Source organism: Pan paniscus, chromosome 19 (assembly GCF_029289425.2).
Source record: "Pan paniscus chromosome 19, NHGRI_mPanPan1-v2.0_pri, whole genome shotgun sequence".
Taxonomy (NCBI): domain Eukaryota; kingdom Metazoa; phylum Chordata; class Mammalia; order Primates; family Hominidae; genus Pan; species Pan paniscus.
Genome location: NC_073268.2, coordinates 75,838,445 through 75,854,985, shown reverse-complemented (window position 1 = coordinate 75,854,985; position 16,541 = coordinate 75,838,445). Strand labels below are relative to the sequence as shown.

At 37.1% G+C, this 16,541-nt stretch overlaps 1 protein-coding gene across 2 annotated transcripts in view; it reads right to left on the bottom strand.

Annotated features, from left to right (window-relative positions):
* The window catches only part of CLTC (clathrin heavy chain), a 77,893-nt gene that overhangs the window by 2,206 nt on the left and 59,146 nt on the right, over window positions 1-16,541 (bottom strand). The window contains exons 17-32 of one of the 2 annotated variants that reach the window (XM_008970551.5): window positions 15,645-15,879; window positions 13,378-13,500; window positions 11,843-11,988; window positions 11,424-11,607; window positions 11,063-11,255; window positions 10,474-10,631; window positions 10,109-10,273; window positions 9,888-9,995; window positions 9,640-9,807; window positions 9,366-9,515; window positions 9,146-9,277; window positions 8,917-9,027; window positions 7,663-7,833; window positions 7,081-7,302; window positions 5,869-5,889; window positions 2,181-2,256 (exon numbers count right to left, since the gene is read on the bottom strand). In XM_008970551.5, the coding sequence (XP_008968799.1) occupies window positions 2,181-2,256; window positions 5,869-5,889; window positions 7,081-7,302; window positions 7,663-7,833; window positions 8,917-9,027; window positions 9,146-9,277; window positions 9,366-9,515; window positions 9,640-9,807; window positions 9,888-9,995; window positions 10,109-10,273; window positions 10,474-10,631; window positions 11,063-11,255; window positions 11,424-11,607; window positions 11,843-11,988; window positions 13,378-13,500; window positions 15,645-15,879 (2,363 nt within the window). The remainder of the gene's footprint in view (window positions 1-2,180; window positions 2,257-5,868; window positions 5,890-7,080; window positions 7,303-7,662; window positions 7,834-8,916; window positions 9,028-9,145; window positions 9,278-9,365; window positions 9,516-9,639; window positions 9,808-9,887; window positions 9,996-10,108; window positions 10,274-10,473; window positions 10,632-11,062; window positions 11,256-11,423; window positions 11,608-11,842; window positions 11,989-13,377; window positions 13,501-15,644; window positions 15,880-16,541) is intronic. The other variant, XM_003817354.6, reaches the window with a different exon arrangement.

The window sequence follows — 16,541 nt, the reverse complement described above, 5'->3', positions numbered from 1 at the left end:
GTGGGAGGCCGAGGAGGGTGGATCATGAGGTCAGGAGTTGGACACCAGCGTGGCCGATATGGTGAAACCCCGTCTCTACTAAAAATACAAAAAAAATTAGCCGGGCGTGGTGGTGCGTGCTTATAATCCCAGCTACTCAGCAGGTTGAGGCAGGAGAATCACTTGAACCCAGGAGGCAAAGGTTGCAGTGAGCAGAGATCACGCCACCGCACTCCAGCCTGGGTGACAGAGCGAGACCCCATCTTGGGGGAAAAAAAAAGACACAGACATTCTTTAGGTATGAAATACATTAGAACATACACCCTCTATCAAATACTATGTTGACACTCTTTCTTATAAAGTTTAAATAGTTGTTGGCCATATACAGAAAACATGACCTGTAGAGAACTTGGAGAGCGAAAACAAGTAACACCTCTCTCTACCCCTACAAAAGTATTTTTAACATCCCACTACAGTGTAAACCTAGATCAAGATTTCTCCTACACAAAGGACTTCATGTCTTTGCTTTTTGTGGTTAACAACCAAAGCTGTCTTCAGCAAACAAATTATTATTGGAAACCAGTTTATTTTATTATTATTTTTTGAGACGGAGTCTCGCTCTGTCGCCCAGGGAGTGCAGTGGTGCAATTTTGGCTCACTGCAGCCTTTGCCTCCCAGGTTCAAGCAATTCTTCTGCCTCAGCCTCCCAAGTAGCTGGGACTACAGTTGCATGCCACCATGCCCAGCCAATTTTTGTACTTTTAGTAGAGATGGGGTTTCACCATGTTGGCCAGGATGGTCTTGATCTCCTGACCTCATGATCCGCCCACCTTGGCCTCCCAAAGTGCTGGGATTACAGGCGTGAGCCACTGCACCCAGCCAACAGAAACCAGTTTTTAAAAAGTCATCCCTAATCTTGATAATGACATCTACTTGAAATTCCAACCCAATTTTCAACTACCCATGAAAACACCCTGAAGGCAAGCCAAATTCAGTAGGTAACCCCAAAGTATTACACCCATCTTTTTTTTGTTCCTACTGTGTTTCCTATGTCTTTTTCACCTTTAAGGACTTGATGTGTTTCCTATCTCAAACATGTCAAACATCTTGCTCCCATCTCTAAGAACCCACTTTATCAAAACTATCCTGTCCTCTAAATTCCTAAAGTACTTTTTATCTACAGTAAAAAGGAGATAAAACCATAATAAGTGTATATATTATTATTTGTGTCAGTAGCCTGATATATAATGGTTATATATATATATATATATATATATTTTTTTTTTTTTAAGGCGGAGTCTTGCTCTGTCACTCAGGCTGGACTGCAGTGGCACGACCTCGGCTCACTGCAACCTCTGCCTCCCGGGTTCAAGCGATTCTCCTGCCTCAGCCTCCCGAGTAGCTGGGACTACAGGCATGTGCCACCACGCCCGGCTAATCTTTTGCATTTTTAGTAGACACGGCGTTTCACTGTGTTAGCCAGGATGGTCTCAAGCTCCTGACCTTGTGATCCGCCCGCCTCAGCCTTCCAAAGTGCTGGGATTACAGGCATGAGCCACCGCACCCAGCCATAATGGTCATATTTTTATGTTCCCTCACCTGGTTATTGTGCTTCTACCTATACTCTTCAAAGTGATTGTTCAAATGAATCTGTTCACCAACTATGAAATGGAAAGGAGCAGTAATTCAGACATGTAGGTTTAAGAAGACATGAAATTGTCTTAAATATTCACTTGACAGTTTGAAGATCCTATCTCTCTGGAAAGTTCTCAAATGGAAACTCTACCCAGTTCTCTGCCCCAGTTAGAATTTAAAATGAGGATGTATTCTTTATGTAAAGCATACTAAAGACAGCCTTGGCATGTTCTCTCACCTTTTGCTCTTTTGAAAATGGAATTCATCAATATTTCTTTTTCAGTAATTTATGAGCAGGTAATGCGTGAGGGACCAGATGATAGGAAAGATTCATGTTATGATTTTAAATGACTGTTTTTGAGTCTTCTTGTATTTAAGATTATTTTAGTGAATAATATCAACACCTGCTTTATGACTTATCAGAAAAAAAATCAGACAGTAGAGAGCAGTATTTCTTAGAAAGCCTTTTGCACTTTAGAAGCTTGTTGTATTCTATTTTGAGGCACAGTCTCTAAGTAATTAAATATTTGTCTAATGAATTTTTTGAGGTTACAGAGAGAGATTACCATAAACAATGGGTTGTGTCTCTGTAGCTTGTTCTTCTTCTTTTCTCAGTGATTCTGAAGCATCTAATTTATCCACCTGGAGAAAAACACATCATGTTAATTAGCACCCCAAAAGTATTATAAACCTAGGTTTATGGCAGAAAGTGGAAAAGCCTTAGTATGTTAAATTCTGTCAAAACAAAACAGACTAGAAAGAACATTCTCAGTCCCCCTCAAATTCAATGGCAATGTTCATACTTCAGTCCAGGTGGTTTTCAGCACTGTCATTATAAACCCTCAGGAAGGAGGGATTCAAAATGCCATAAAAGCTCATGCCAGACTAAAACTGGGCATGCTAGGATGCAGCCTGAGGGAGGGAGAAAACGACAAGGAACCACTTTTCAAATGAAGTTTAAAACTGATCAGAGGTAATAATGAATTCACGGTCTGGCAATACTTCCCTCCCCAAAGCAAATGGTATTCAAAAAAGTGAAATGAGCCTAGTGACTGGACAAGTATTTGGGCAGAATAAGCTATTCTTTTGCCAATTGTGTATAGCTTCTGATGATATTGGTTATAGCTGCAGACTGAAGTTTAAGATTCAAGTGGCTCCATATTCAATCTTTTTGCATAAAGAAAGGCTGCATGTTTTAATACTGTGTGGGCTCTGTTATCTAAGAAGTAATCAGCAAAGCCTGATTTTGTCCCAAAAATGTTTGCTTTTAATTGAGCCAAAAGTAAATGGTTACTATATGCTAGCTACTCTTCAAAGTGGATAGTATCAGACAGAAGTAATTCTGTAGAGCAGTCCAAATGTATTAGTGAAAGAAAGGAATTAGAATGCCTGGATCCTTCCACTAACTAGTTGTGTGACCTTGGCAAACCATTGCACTGGCCCTCAAATTTCCTTTCCTATATAATGAGAAGATTGAACAAAATGATCTGCAGTTTCTTCTAGGGCTAACATGATTTGATTCTGTAATTCTGTAATGAATTAGACAGAAGTGACATTATAATCCTGGGACTAGAGAATCTCCTTCACTATACAAATTCCATTGCGCCTTTTACACTATATTTGTCTTTCAATATTTAAAAGCTGGTCTCTCAACCAAAGCCTTATACTTGGTCTATCATTATACCTAAGTAAAACTAAATTTCAAATCTCAATGTTATCTATTACTGGTGGTTTTCAATGTCATAAATGTGCTGGATGAGACAGGGGGGCCAAGGTGCAGGGGGAAACACTTTATGAATGCTCACTGCATGTTCTTCAAAAAGGCAAATTATGAAAAATCACTCAAAAAAAAATTGTAGACTTCAGTGGAAAAGTTTCTAAAAACCAGGTCCTAAAAAGATTAAGGCAGCACCTCATTTCTGTTTGAAACTATTAAAAAAGTATCTTTCAGTCTTCACATAGGCCATTAAGGTTAGGGCACTGTTTTATATTTAATTGTTTCATATTAAATACCATAAATATGAGTCTAATCCATCTTAATTTGTTAGGGAACTGAAAATTTGAGAAAAGTAAGCCTAAGTAGGCTCCTTCAGATGAAATGTGGTTTTTCTAGCCTAGGAAGATGGATTAGTTTACTTTTATACACTATTATCCTATTTTATAGTCTAAATGATGTGTTACAAATTACCCTAATATCAAATTAAAGACTATTATGTAGTATAAGTACCATATGAATTGTCCATTTTTTTGGCATCCACACTTAGAACAAAAATTATTAGTTATAGAACTTAAAGCACAGCTCTGTGCCATCAAGGATCAGATGGGGTTTTGCTAACTAACCAGTATTCAAGAAAGAGCTACAGAAGTTATAAAGAAAAATACATGGATGCCTGTATATTAGTAACTTCTAAGAAAAAAGAAGAAAAATGAAACAACCAAAAAGCCACCACTGCATAATACATTTCCGGACTTCCAGGGAAAAGAATCTGAAGTGAACATGTGTTTAAAAGTTAAGGTCTGAATCAGATGTTGAACACAGAAGTCCTATTAGAGAAACACATGGAAGACTTAGAAGAGCTGGCAATATCACAATGCCCTGGCATACACATAGGAAGTTTGGGCATAGGGGGAAGAATTCTGAAGGAATAGCATCAAGCTAAGCAAAAAGTTTGATTCTTCTATATAATGGGACAGCCTCTGGCACAGGGACTTTCAATTTTTGTTTCCACTGATCCAATTTAGATTGCTCAAAAAAAAAAGCAGAGAAGTCTTTTAAGAACACAAGCTTTTGTTAAGAGCTGTAACTGAAGTTTCTGATCCTTGGATTTAAAAAGAAAAATTACAGGTAAGCATGTCAATGAATTCAGTTCCATCTGTACTACTGAAAATTCACTAAAATGTAAAAGGCTTTTCCACAAAGACTGCAATATGCTGCAGAGGAAAAGTAACATGCAGTCAGTTATTTTGGTGTATGTGTGCATGAAAAAAAGGCAAAAGTACTGAAGCAAGAAGTGAGGTCTGAAGATGACTTGCTATACAGGCTCTCAAGAAACACACACAGCCCACAGCAATGCTATAAGAGTTTCAAAAATAGTATGATGTAATTGCAATGACTGTTGTACATGCTTCATTTAAAACAATGCATAACACTGCAGTTCAATTACCTGTTTTTCACACACACGCTTTCTAACTGCCTTGCTTACTAGCTGCTGAAGGGTCTCACACACAATGCATTTTACTCAGGTTTGCCCTAAGTTCCAGTGGTGACTCCAGTTTGGTTCAACATAATCCCAAGGCATTGTCCCCCACCCAAATTCTTTTAAATTTGTTTCAACTCTCCTTTACCTTCCCACCCTTTTCTAACCACAATTTGATAACAGACATAAGTTTGTTTCATTTATATTGGGATGGAGACAAGCCAATGAAGGAAGCAGCAACCAAAAGGTGCCTGAATTTGACATCCTTGGACAAGCCAACTGATAAATAGGAGAGCAAATTTTAGGTAGCTTCACAGGTATGCCTTATTACAGAAAGTAGAAGTTAATACTTTGTTAAAAATAATTCATGTTGCTTAGCAACAATTATAGCAAGCTTGGCTCTCATGATTAAAAAGGTTTTGATTCCTCTTAAAAATGGACTAGCACCATAAGAACTGGACACCTGGAGAAACATGAGGAAAGTCTCTTCGGAAGCAGCTAGTATCTCTTGTATCTACTTTCAGCAAAAAATTAGTAAGAATCAAGAGATCAGAAACTGGATCACAGTCCTTCAATACAAAAAAAAAAAAACCCCAAAAAGCCTTTTAGGGCATGTATATATACATATATAAATTCGACAACTGTCAGGCAAGCTCACAAAGTAAAACCAGAGGCTGTTTTAATTTACTTCAAGGATTATGACAGTCCTATTATGGTCCAGATACCCTGACAGGGAAGAGAAATTTCCTGTTACTTTGAAATTAATATGGAAACTCACCATACTCAGTTTTTCATAATATATTTAAGAGAGACTGTGAACCAACTACTGATTAGCCTCCTGCCCTTCCTAAAGCCTATTAGCCGATTAGTAGCAAACGTCTACTAATGTCCTACAGCTCTATTAAAGTTATGTTTCAAGGGACTTGCAGAGGCTTTAGTGAAAATTTATTGGGGGGAAAAAGCAGCAGCAGCAGTGTAGAAAAGGAAGGAAAAACATCATGCAAATTCCTTAGACTTAGTCCTCCAGACTTAAAGATGTTAAAGAATCAACTTTCACCTTTTCCTTTATTGCATCAACCTGCAAAGGAATTCAGAAGGTGCAGCTTAGAAAAAAAATCAATTCCATATTGAGCATAAAAAGGTAGAATCAGCAACAAAGGTTTAGGGAAGAAACATCTAACCACTAAAAAGGTATGAGAGAAGTGAAAATAAAGGGCGTACTGGAAGCAAAATTTAGAATTTTGTGTAACTTCAAAGCTTACTGCAGAAGAATTTATGCTACAGTATGAAAGAAAGCAGCTTAATCACTAGTAAAATTTACAGCACTTAGGTTAACAGCAGCTTAAAGACAGGTCTCACAAGTTGGCATTATGTTTAAGAAGCTATTCTCATCTATGGCTAAGATAAGGCAACATGTTTTTTCTCTTACATTGAATACAGAAAATGTTAATTCTTTAAAAACTTTAAACAGACACAATGGTATCTAATTAAATGGTATCCTGAGGAAAAATTCAGTATGGGAGGGGTTGTTGGTAGCGCTTCTTCACCCTCCCATCCCCCCAACTCAGGTAGGCTGAAGGAATCAGATGTGAGACTCTGATTTTAATCATGTTTTTTGCTTTGACGAAAAGGATCCTCTAAAACCATTTAAAAATGTTCTACAGAGAGACAGCTAGTAACTGCTGAAGACAGGGTGAGTAAATTCATACATCAAAAAGGGACACTAAGATGAATAGTGAATGTTATAAGGCAATTAGACCCCCAGCTTGTTTTTTTTTTCCCATGTTCACCTCCTATGGTATTTTTAAATCAGGGGTTAAACTATCAAAAAAATTGTGAAGATTAAAAGGATGTTAAGAATATACATGCAGCTTCCCCAGGGGAAACAGGCATAGACATCATTAAAGTCAGGAACCAACCAAATAAAAGGGAATCTACAATACTAGTCATGAATATTTGAGTTACAAGAACTGATTTTGAGAAAAATACTATTTTGAAATAAAATTTATCGAAGTTTTTTAAATAAAAAAATACATAGATTATTTTCATCCTCATAAATACACTGAGGGTAAACAGCTACATTTGAGTTCCCCTTCCAATCAGTGTCATTTGTCAGCTATTAAAAAAAAATTTCAAAAGAACAGGAATATTTTATGATCGACTAAATGACTTACTTCTACTAAAGAAAAAAGCATTTAAAAAATTAATGTGCATGTAGAATTTTACATGCAAGGAAACTAGTTCTGAATACATTTAGAAGAGTCATTACCTTTGTCAAGTATTCCTTCATGACCTGGATGAAATAGGGCATGGCAAAATCCATGATATTGTGCCTCCATGCAGTTTCTAGGACGACATCTGGCCTTAAAAGATCATAACAGGTAAACAGACAAGCTCCAAAGCACTCTCTTTTTTCTTCCTGCAAAAACCACTGCAGGAGTTCTTCAGCCAATTCAGTATCTTTAGATTCAGAAGCATACTGCATTGCATCCTATTCAAAGAAATAGTGAAAGTCAAAAACATTAGACCCCACATACTAAACTAGTAAACCAAGAAAAACAATGGAAACTTTCCAATATAAATCTGGTTTTGCAAGGGGAAAAAAGCCTCCTAGTTGTATCATTTAAATTAAAATTTTCAAAGAACAGATAAGCTAAAAGCTTTTTTTTCCCCAGACAAGTTTGACCTTAACATAAGAGAGCCCCTAGAATCAAGAAATCCATTAACTTAAATTGCCTTAAAGTCAGCTCTCATATTCACAAAACCAATACTTTTATTTATAGATTATAATCACTTGTAACACCATTTTAGGCCTGGTTTAAAACAGCCCCTGCCCCGCAACTTTATCAACCTTGTAAAGGCTGTCTTTCTTGCACAGCTCTACACTCTGTTTCCAGCGATTGTTGCCTTTGAAGAGATAAGCAGCAATTCTCCTGAACTCAATGAGTTCATGTTTTTCCAAACGCTGAGCAAGCGAGATATTGTCAAAGTTGTCATAAGCATCTATTGATGTTCGCAGAGCCTTAAAAAAAAAAGCCATCCAAATGCCAGATCAGTATTTTGTTTAACATTATATTCCGTTCTCAATCAATGAGCCCCTTAGATGGTAACATGTAATATGACACCTAGATTCAAGCATCAAAAGGTATGATTTTTCATTTTACCTAAAGATACCATTTTCTCCAAGATTTTCAGTATCAAGGACTAACATATGGCTATGAAATGGACAATATTTCTAATTTGGAGGGCAAGATTTTTTTTTTTTTTTTTTTTTTTTTTTGAGATGGAGTCTCCCTCTGTTGCCCAGGCTGGAGTGCAGTGGTGATGCAATCTGGGCTCACTGCAACCTGCCTCTAGGGTTCAAGCGATTCTCCGGCCTCAGCCTCCCGAGTAGCTGCTACTACAGGCACATGCCACCACAACCGGCTAATTTTTTTGGTATTTTAGTAGAGACGGGGTTTCATTGTGTTAGCCAGGATGGTCTCGATCTCCTGACCTCGTGATCCGCCTGCTTTGGCCTCCCAAAGTGCTGGGATTACAGGCGTGAGTCACCACGCCTGGCATGGAGGGCAAGATTCTGTGCTCTAGAGAAACTTCTGATAAAACTCAGCATGGCAGCAGTACAGATCTGCATGCGCTGAGCCTCAAAGAAAATCAAGAGAGAGAAAAAAAGGCAAGTAGCTTAAGTTTAACTCTACTTCACTTTTGCTTGTGAAATCCTTCATAAGAGAAAGTTTATACAAACACTAATAAAACAGTAGGCAAGAAAAATGGTGAATAAATATAGTTAATACCAAATAAATTTTATGAATTAGTTAAGTGGTCAAAGACATTTTTGACTCTACCTACAATCTAGATGTTAGAGATAAAGTAATCATATCATTTTTTTCAAAAGCAGTATCTTATACAAGATCTGAGCAAAATTCTGAAAACTTGGCACTTAATTAGAAGTAAGATTTATCAATCCTGAAATCTTACTAAATTTAGATCCTAGGTATGCAAGCACCTACTGTTTACAATCCTAAAGGATAATGGCTTTTTTAAAAAATGGGAAAACATAACTTTATGAGTCTTGAGATTATGTGCAAGAATCAAAAGGTTTTACCTGATAATCTTCTTCTGTAATAAAAAGGTTGTTCAATGATTCATTCACAGATTTGTTGTTATGGTTCTGAACTGAACGCAAATATGGTTTCACCAGTGGTAGCTGTTTAACCTTTAAAATAAAGAGTTTGTTACAAATATAGCACATTATTGAAGTCCCAGGGACAAAAGTTATCGAAGTATGTCCTAATTCCTTGCTATGAAGCTTTGGTTTAAAATTATTACTTTACCTTGCTGAAATAATTGACTGCACGAGTGTGATCCAACCGTGGAGACAGCACCATCAGCAAATCATTTAACAACAGAGGCTTGAATTCTAAGTAGAACTGTATTGCTCTGTAGTATAGTTCCACATTGGCAACCTACAATGGGAAAATCCATACATAAGTCAGTTACTTCCTAATGAGCTTTCTCCTTCTGAATCCTTTATCTTCTGAAGAAAGTACACACCTTGGTAATGATATCTTTGAATTGCCCTTCTTTCCAGGCATCAGTTGGATGATTCATCATGGTAATTATGGCATTATCATATTCTTCATACTTGTCATACAAAAACACCAGTTCTGCCCAAAGATGAGCTTGTTCTGCAGCTCTTAGCACCTGCATAAGAAAGACTTAATTGCTTTAGATATGAGTCTAGCTAACAGCCTTAAAAAGAATAAGATATTTTGAAGTATTAGTTTTAACTACACAGTTGCTTCACTGTGTTACAATGACTGGTTACCTTGGGAATATTCACTCTAGACCAGAACAGCTCCAGGTGCTCCCTCATTTTCTGAGGCTTAAATTTAGAGTATAGAATAGCTAATTCAGTAAACATTCCCATGTGAGCTCGCTCAAGTCCCAGTGCTGCTTCCAACATGGTGATCAGCTCTTCAAAATAGCCACGATCCTGAACAAGAGAAATGTGCAGTTAAAGATAAGAATATCTATGGTAAAAGATCTCAGGTCATATAAAAGTCTCGTTAATACCTGATAGTAGTTGATAAGTTCTTCTAATTCATCTGCATGTACAACAATATGAAGTCCACACATCTGAGCAAGACGGAATTCTTTCCCATCTACACAGGCGAAGCAGACCTAGAATAAACATTTCCTTTCTGTGAACTCAAATGTAAAACATGGCTAGTTATTTAAACTAATGTTTAAAGAGCGTTTCTTTAATTCTTCACTCAAACTTGGGTTTAAATTACCTCTTTCCATGTTCGAGTACTGTTAGCTTTCCTAGCCCCATCAACAGCTGCCTGATATTCACCCAGGTGAACCAGGGTAGATGCCAAACGTCCAAAATTGGAAACATTATTGTACAACAACTTAGCAGCATCATACATTTTTTCATCATAACAACGGTCACCAACCTGGAAAAAAAAAGGTAACCCACATTCAGCAAGATATTAGTGTGAGCTTAATCCTCTTTTCAAATTGATATCTTCACACTGAGAAATAATTTGTTTTCCTATAGATTTTTCCTTGGAATTCTTCAGTTATGATGTTTTGATCCTACCAAGCTAATCAAGTAGCCCAACTAGTTTTTCTTAAATCTGAAAAGGAAACCCACTTGTTGGATATGAGCATTATTTGGTCCATTGATAAATTCTTCTAACTCTGCAAGGCGGTTTGTTTTAGCCAGCGCGAATATCAGTTCTGTCTCCACGTAGGACTCTCGAGCCTTCTTACGGGCCATCTGCAAGTACTTCACCAGTTCTTCCCAGTTTCCTAAGTATAGAAAAAGAAAAAATATATCCAAACACTAACATCCTAGTTTATCTTTCACCCAAGTAAATGAAAATTGCATTCATTTCCTTTTCAAGGAAACACGGATAATGACAAATGTAAACCGTGCAATATTTCACTTCTGTATTATCACGGACCAAATGAATAGACAAATTCTTTTTCCTTAAAGTTTTAAGATTAGAGCACTATCAGGATTTTATGAAACTTCAAAAACAGAAGATTCATCTTCCCCACTTGTAAGTTTTGTGAACTTACAAATTCACAAAATACAGCCTCTTTTTATCTGGACTAAGATGGAGCACTAAAAGAAACCATGCAGTATCCAACTCTTCTAAAATTCAGAATAGACAGATATCTTAATGCTTAGCTTAATCATTTTATGAGGTTTCAATACATAAGGTAAGAAGTCATACCACTAGTATTGGCAGCCTGAACAACTTCCATGTAGGAGGAAGGATCATCTGCTTTGATATAAGAATCAATGGCTTCTTTCACCATTCCTTTCTGCAACTGGGCTTTTGCAAGTTGACTCCAGACCGCAGGTTCATTGCAACGTTCAGCAAACTCATATGCCCGATCCAAGTTTCCAATATGCTCAATTAAGACCTAAGTATCCAAGTTTGAAATTAGGGTTAGAGTAAAATCAATCCTACCCAAAGCAATTACATTTAAGCTGTTAGTATTTTATTGCTCTTCTATTGCCGTAGCAACCAATTAGGCCCACCCTCATAGCACAGTGTTTAGTAATTCAACTTAGGTAATCTGAAGATTTACCTGAACTGCTGAAGTATTGACATCAAATTTCCGGAAAATGGCAAATGCTTCTTCAAACAGCTCATTGCTGATGGCGATATTGGCAATATCTGGGGCATCATAATTATCCAGGCGGTTAATATACTCCATAACACGTGTACGGTCAGCCTTAATTGCAGTGAGGATAAGGAGGTTTTGCAGATTCCTTTAAGAAAAAAATGAATATTTTAAATGCAATATTTTAAGTTTATCTGACATAAAAAATAACCACTGTGACTAACGGAGAGGTTTTTGTCTCAAGAGGTAGGGTAGCGGGGAGGATATTAGAAGAGTGAGAATTCAGGCAACTTTCTCTGATCTTTGTTCCTTCCCAAAACTGATGGGCCATAATTTATTAAAGACTGACTATAAATAGCCAATGGATCCCTCTGAAAGCATACCTGTGTTCACTGAATACAGAGTTATCAAGGACAATTTTCTCCAGCAGTTCAATGAGTTCATTAGGAAGGTCTGCAGTCATGAAAGCCTTTACAGTTACTGACACTTCTTCAGGGTCCTGAGTCTCAGACAAAGCTGTTTGTACAACCTACAGAGGATATATGGGACATAAGTACTGAGAATCAAGTTGGTTTTAAAAAAGCGTAAGTTGGCCTCTCATTAGAAAACTTGAAATAGGCAGAAAAGAATGAAGTAGGGAAAAGACCTTTAAATTTACATAGAGAGGTCTTTCTACACAAATCTATACAATATATATAATTGTGTTGAAAAATTACTCTAATTATATAATTTCTATCTTTTCCCTGATTAAAACATTATCCAGGCTAGCAATCATCATTATCACTTTAATGGCTACACATAATTCAAAAATCAGCTACACAGATGTGGAATTAAAATATCGGTAATTCGTCTGGTTCTGGCTATTTGCATGGTTTTCTAGATGCTGCAATGATTTCCAACCATCGCCCCCACCCCCACAACCTTCCCCTAGGAAGCTTTGTAACTACTTGGGAATGTTGCTTAGAAGTGCTTCCTAGGAAAGGAATGAAATATTAATAGCCTTCAACCTATTCGTTTCCAAAATATTTTATTTATACTTATCTCAGGAGAATTTAAGACTCATTATAACAACTCTTCTATTTTTAGAACTTTTAAAATATGTTGTCTATTTTATTTAGGTATAAAACCCCATCTCATTTGCAGTTCTATACTTCTTATTAGTAAGATATAACACTGATGCACTTGGTCTTTTGTATTTTCTCTTATCATTTTTCTGACTTATTATCTTGAAGTTTCCAATCAATTTAGCCACTTAAGTGTTAATAGTAGCAATCTTTAATGTTTAGTTTGTTATTTTCCTTTTAAACTATGATGAACCAAGAGAGTTTTATATAATTAAGTCAGGTCTTTTGGGATGTATTTTCTTTTTCTTTTTTCTTTTTGTTTTTTTGAGACAGTCTTGCTCTTATCACCCAGGCTGGAGTGCAATGGCGTGATCTCGGCTTACTGCAACCTCCGCCTCCCGGGTTCAAGCGATTTTCCTGCCGAGTAGCTGGGATTACATGCACCTGGCTAATTTTTGTATTTTTAGTAGAGATGGGGTTTTACTACGTTGGCCAGGCTGGTCTCGAACTCCTGACTTCAGGTGATCCACCCACCTCGGCCTCCCAAAGTGCTGGAATTACAGGCGTGAGCCACCGCACATGGCTTATTTTTCTTAATGTATATGTTATATACATATTTATACTTATATAAATGTACATTCATTTGTATATAATGTATATAATCAATTTACATTCATTATATACAAATGAATGTAAATTGAATGTATATAAATTTTAATTTTCTTCTACTTTGTACTGCTTTCTCTCATAGTTAAATATGATCCATTTGAGTACATGATGAGGGAAAGGATTGTATTCATAGTTAAAAATGTATAATTTTTACTGACAGCCATAAACACATTTGCCAATGTTACCTGGTCAATTAGGGGTCTCCTGTAAGGATTGCTTTCCAGCAGCACGCTGCCCCACAATTCTGGATCCTTTCGACGTACCAGGTAGCGAGAAAGACTTTTGAAGAGGGAATTCTCATTGCAAACCTAAAGAAGATATGATAGATTAACTTCAAGGTAAAAAGTAAAAGACTTTTTATAGCATTTTAGAGGGTATTTCCTATCTTTTAAACTATGTTTATTGATAATCTTACTGATATTGGATCTAGTTTTGGACTTTGATTCATGTACCAGTAATATACTGTTTTAATTATATAGACTTTGTAATACACAGTTCAACATCTGGTAGGACTAGTCCACTTTTACAGTTTTCAGTGTTTTACTAGCTGTTCTTGTGTGTTTATTTTTCCATGCGTATATGCACATGTATGTACATAAATGAGCATATGTATGTACATAAATGTAACTAAGCCCTGACCACTGAAAGATCTTAGAAGCAAATACACTAAAGCTCAGATCTTGACTTCTAATATTTTCAGAAAGTAGGAGTCTTGCTCTGTTGTCAAGGTTGGAGAGTGCAGGGTTGCGATCATAGCTCACTGCAACATTGACCTCCTGGGCTCAAGTGATCCTCCTGCCTCAGCTTTCTGGGTAGCTCGAAACCAAGTGCATGGCACCTCCCCCAGCTAATCATGTAATTTTTTGTAGAGACGGGGGGCTCGCTATGTTGCCCAGGCTGGTTTCAAACTCCTGGGCTCAAGTGATCCTCCTGCCTCGGCCTCCCAAAGTGCTGGGATTCTAGGAGTGAGCCACTCACCTGGCCCAGATCTTGGTTTCTAATGCCCCAGTAAAAGGTTCCCTAGGGAAATGACTGACTCCAGGGCTGCTGAAGGTACAAAATGAGCTTGGTGTATTGTGTGCCAGAAAATAAGTTAGTGCTCAAAGAACAATGAGCCCATGACACAAAGACATAGACTGAAGAGGTTCTCACCAGTCAAAACTGGGACAATTTGAGCATCAAAATAAATAGTAGTGAATTGTAGCCCATCGAATAAAATCCAAGAGTTCATGAATGCATGAGTGCTAACTGACAAATGTGGAGAAACTGCTGGAGTTTGAAAAATTTTCATTTTGCAACCAACACATTAAGAATGGTTTAAGCAAGAATCAACAGATGCTAAATTAAGGGAGAGGGTAATAATTATATAATAAAGACATGTTACAACTTGATAAAAACTGACAAAGGGGACAAATGAACACCGCGTGCTTCCGGATATAATACCAAGAGAAAAACAAACCACCACTGAAGCAGTACTCTGGGTGGAAATGTATAATCTAAATCTAATCATCGGGAACCATCAGAGGAACTCAAAGTGAGACACATTCTATTTTTTAAAAAGAGACTTTACATTTAGATGAAATATAGAGAATAGGCAAATCCATAGAGACAGTATAGTCTGGTGGTTGTCAGGGGCTGGGAGGAGGGGGTATGTGGAGGAACTGTTTAATTAATACAGGGTTTCCTTTTGAAGTGATGAAAACTTGTAACTAGATAAAGGTGATTATATAACATTGTGAGTATACTGAATGCCACTGAATTGTTCACTTTAAAATGGTTAATTTGATGTTGCTTTAAATTTCACCTATATAAAATAGTTACAAATAGAAAAAGCAACTATTGTTTACAAAGATATCAGCGTCATAAAAAACAAAAGACTGAAGAACCATTCCAAAGTACAGGAGACTAAAGACATGAAAACTACATGCCATATATGACCTTAGACTAGAGGGGAAAAAACTGCTACAAAGGACATCATTGGGTAACTGACAAAACTAGAATAGAACAGATTTTTAAAGGTATCCTATCAATGTCAAACTGACTGAAGCTGGTATCTTTCATGTGGTTAATGAAAGAGAACATCCTTATTCTTAGGCCATATACTCGGAAGGGGTATAAGGCCATGATGCATTCAACTTATTCCCACGTGGTTAAAAAATAGTATGTGTGTGTATACACATATGTATGAATGGTGTGCCTGAGTGTAAGAGTGTGAGAACACAAATGGTAAGGCTAGTGGGGTTAAAACATTAGCAAGTCAATCAGAATAAAGGGTGTATAGACTTTATGCACTATTTGGCCACTTTCAGATTCACAATTATTTCCAAATAAAGTTTTAAAAAAGCACCCACCGTCCCCAAATGTCCCATATTACCTAAAATTACCCTGAAACTCTCATGTAACAGGTTTTTTTAAATGCAGCTTCTTTACATATTCAGCTAGCAGTACTCACATTAATAAGTTCCAGATCACATTGGCCACGTTCATAAGCAACACAGGCCAGATGTGGATCTCTCTTCTCACAATACTTTCCAACAACGCGACTGTCATAGTAGGGATTTTCACGAAGAAATCTCTCCGGGTTGTTATTACTGTCTATGTAGATTTTGGCTAAGGCATTGTGAGTAGCAGGCTCCTCACAGCCCTCATGAATTCTGGCCTCTAGCCAAGGCAGAAGCAGTTTCAATCTAGGAAAAAAGGAAAAAAACCTCACACACACATACTGTATTATAAATAACACACTCTTGACATGCTAACTATGTAAATACCTTATGGTCTATAATGTGCTTTCACATACTTCCCCCCCCCCCCCCCCGAGTATTGCTACATTGCCCAGGCTGAAGTGCAGTGGCTATTCACAGCCACAATCATTGTGCACTACAGCCTTGGGCTCAAGTGATCCTAGTACCTCAGCCTCCCGAGTAGCTGGTACTATAGGTGCAAGCCACTGTACCTGGCTTTACATTAATTTTAATTATCAGTGATCCTATTATAAATTGGGAAATTAAGACTCAAAATATGATTGAGTTGTCCAAGAATAAAAAGAAGGTATATAAGGCTGTTTTTCACGCTCCCAGGTTTATCTGCTATATGATATACTTACTTGCTTATATCTGAATAAAAGATTAGAGATTCATACAGTGTCCTTTCTTTATAACACACAAAATATCTAGACTTCAGAAAATTTTGTTTGTGGATAGGATGGGGATGTGATATTACATAGGCCAGATTATCTGAGAGTTCTTTCAGCTTTAACACAATTAACATACAGCATTACCTACAGCCAAACCCTAAATACATATTGCGAATAAAATCTGATAGCTTTAGAAGCTCTGGGTTTAATAGTTGC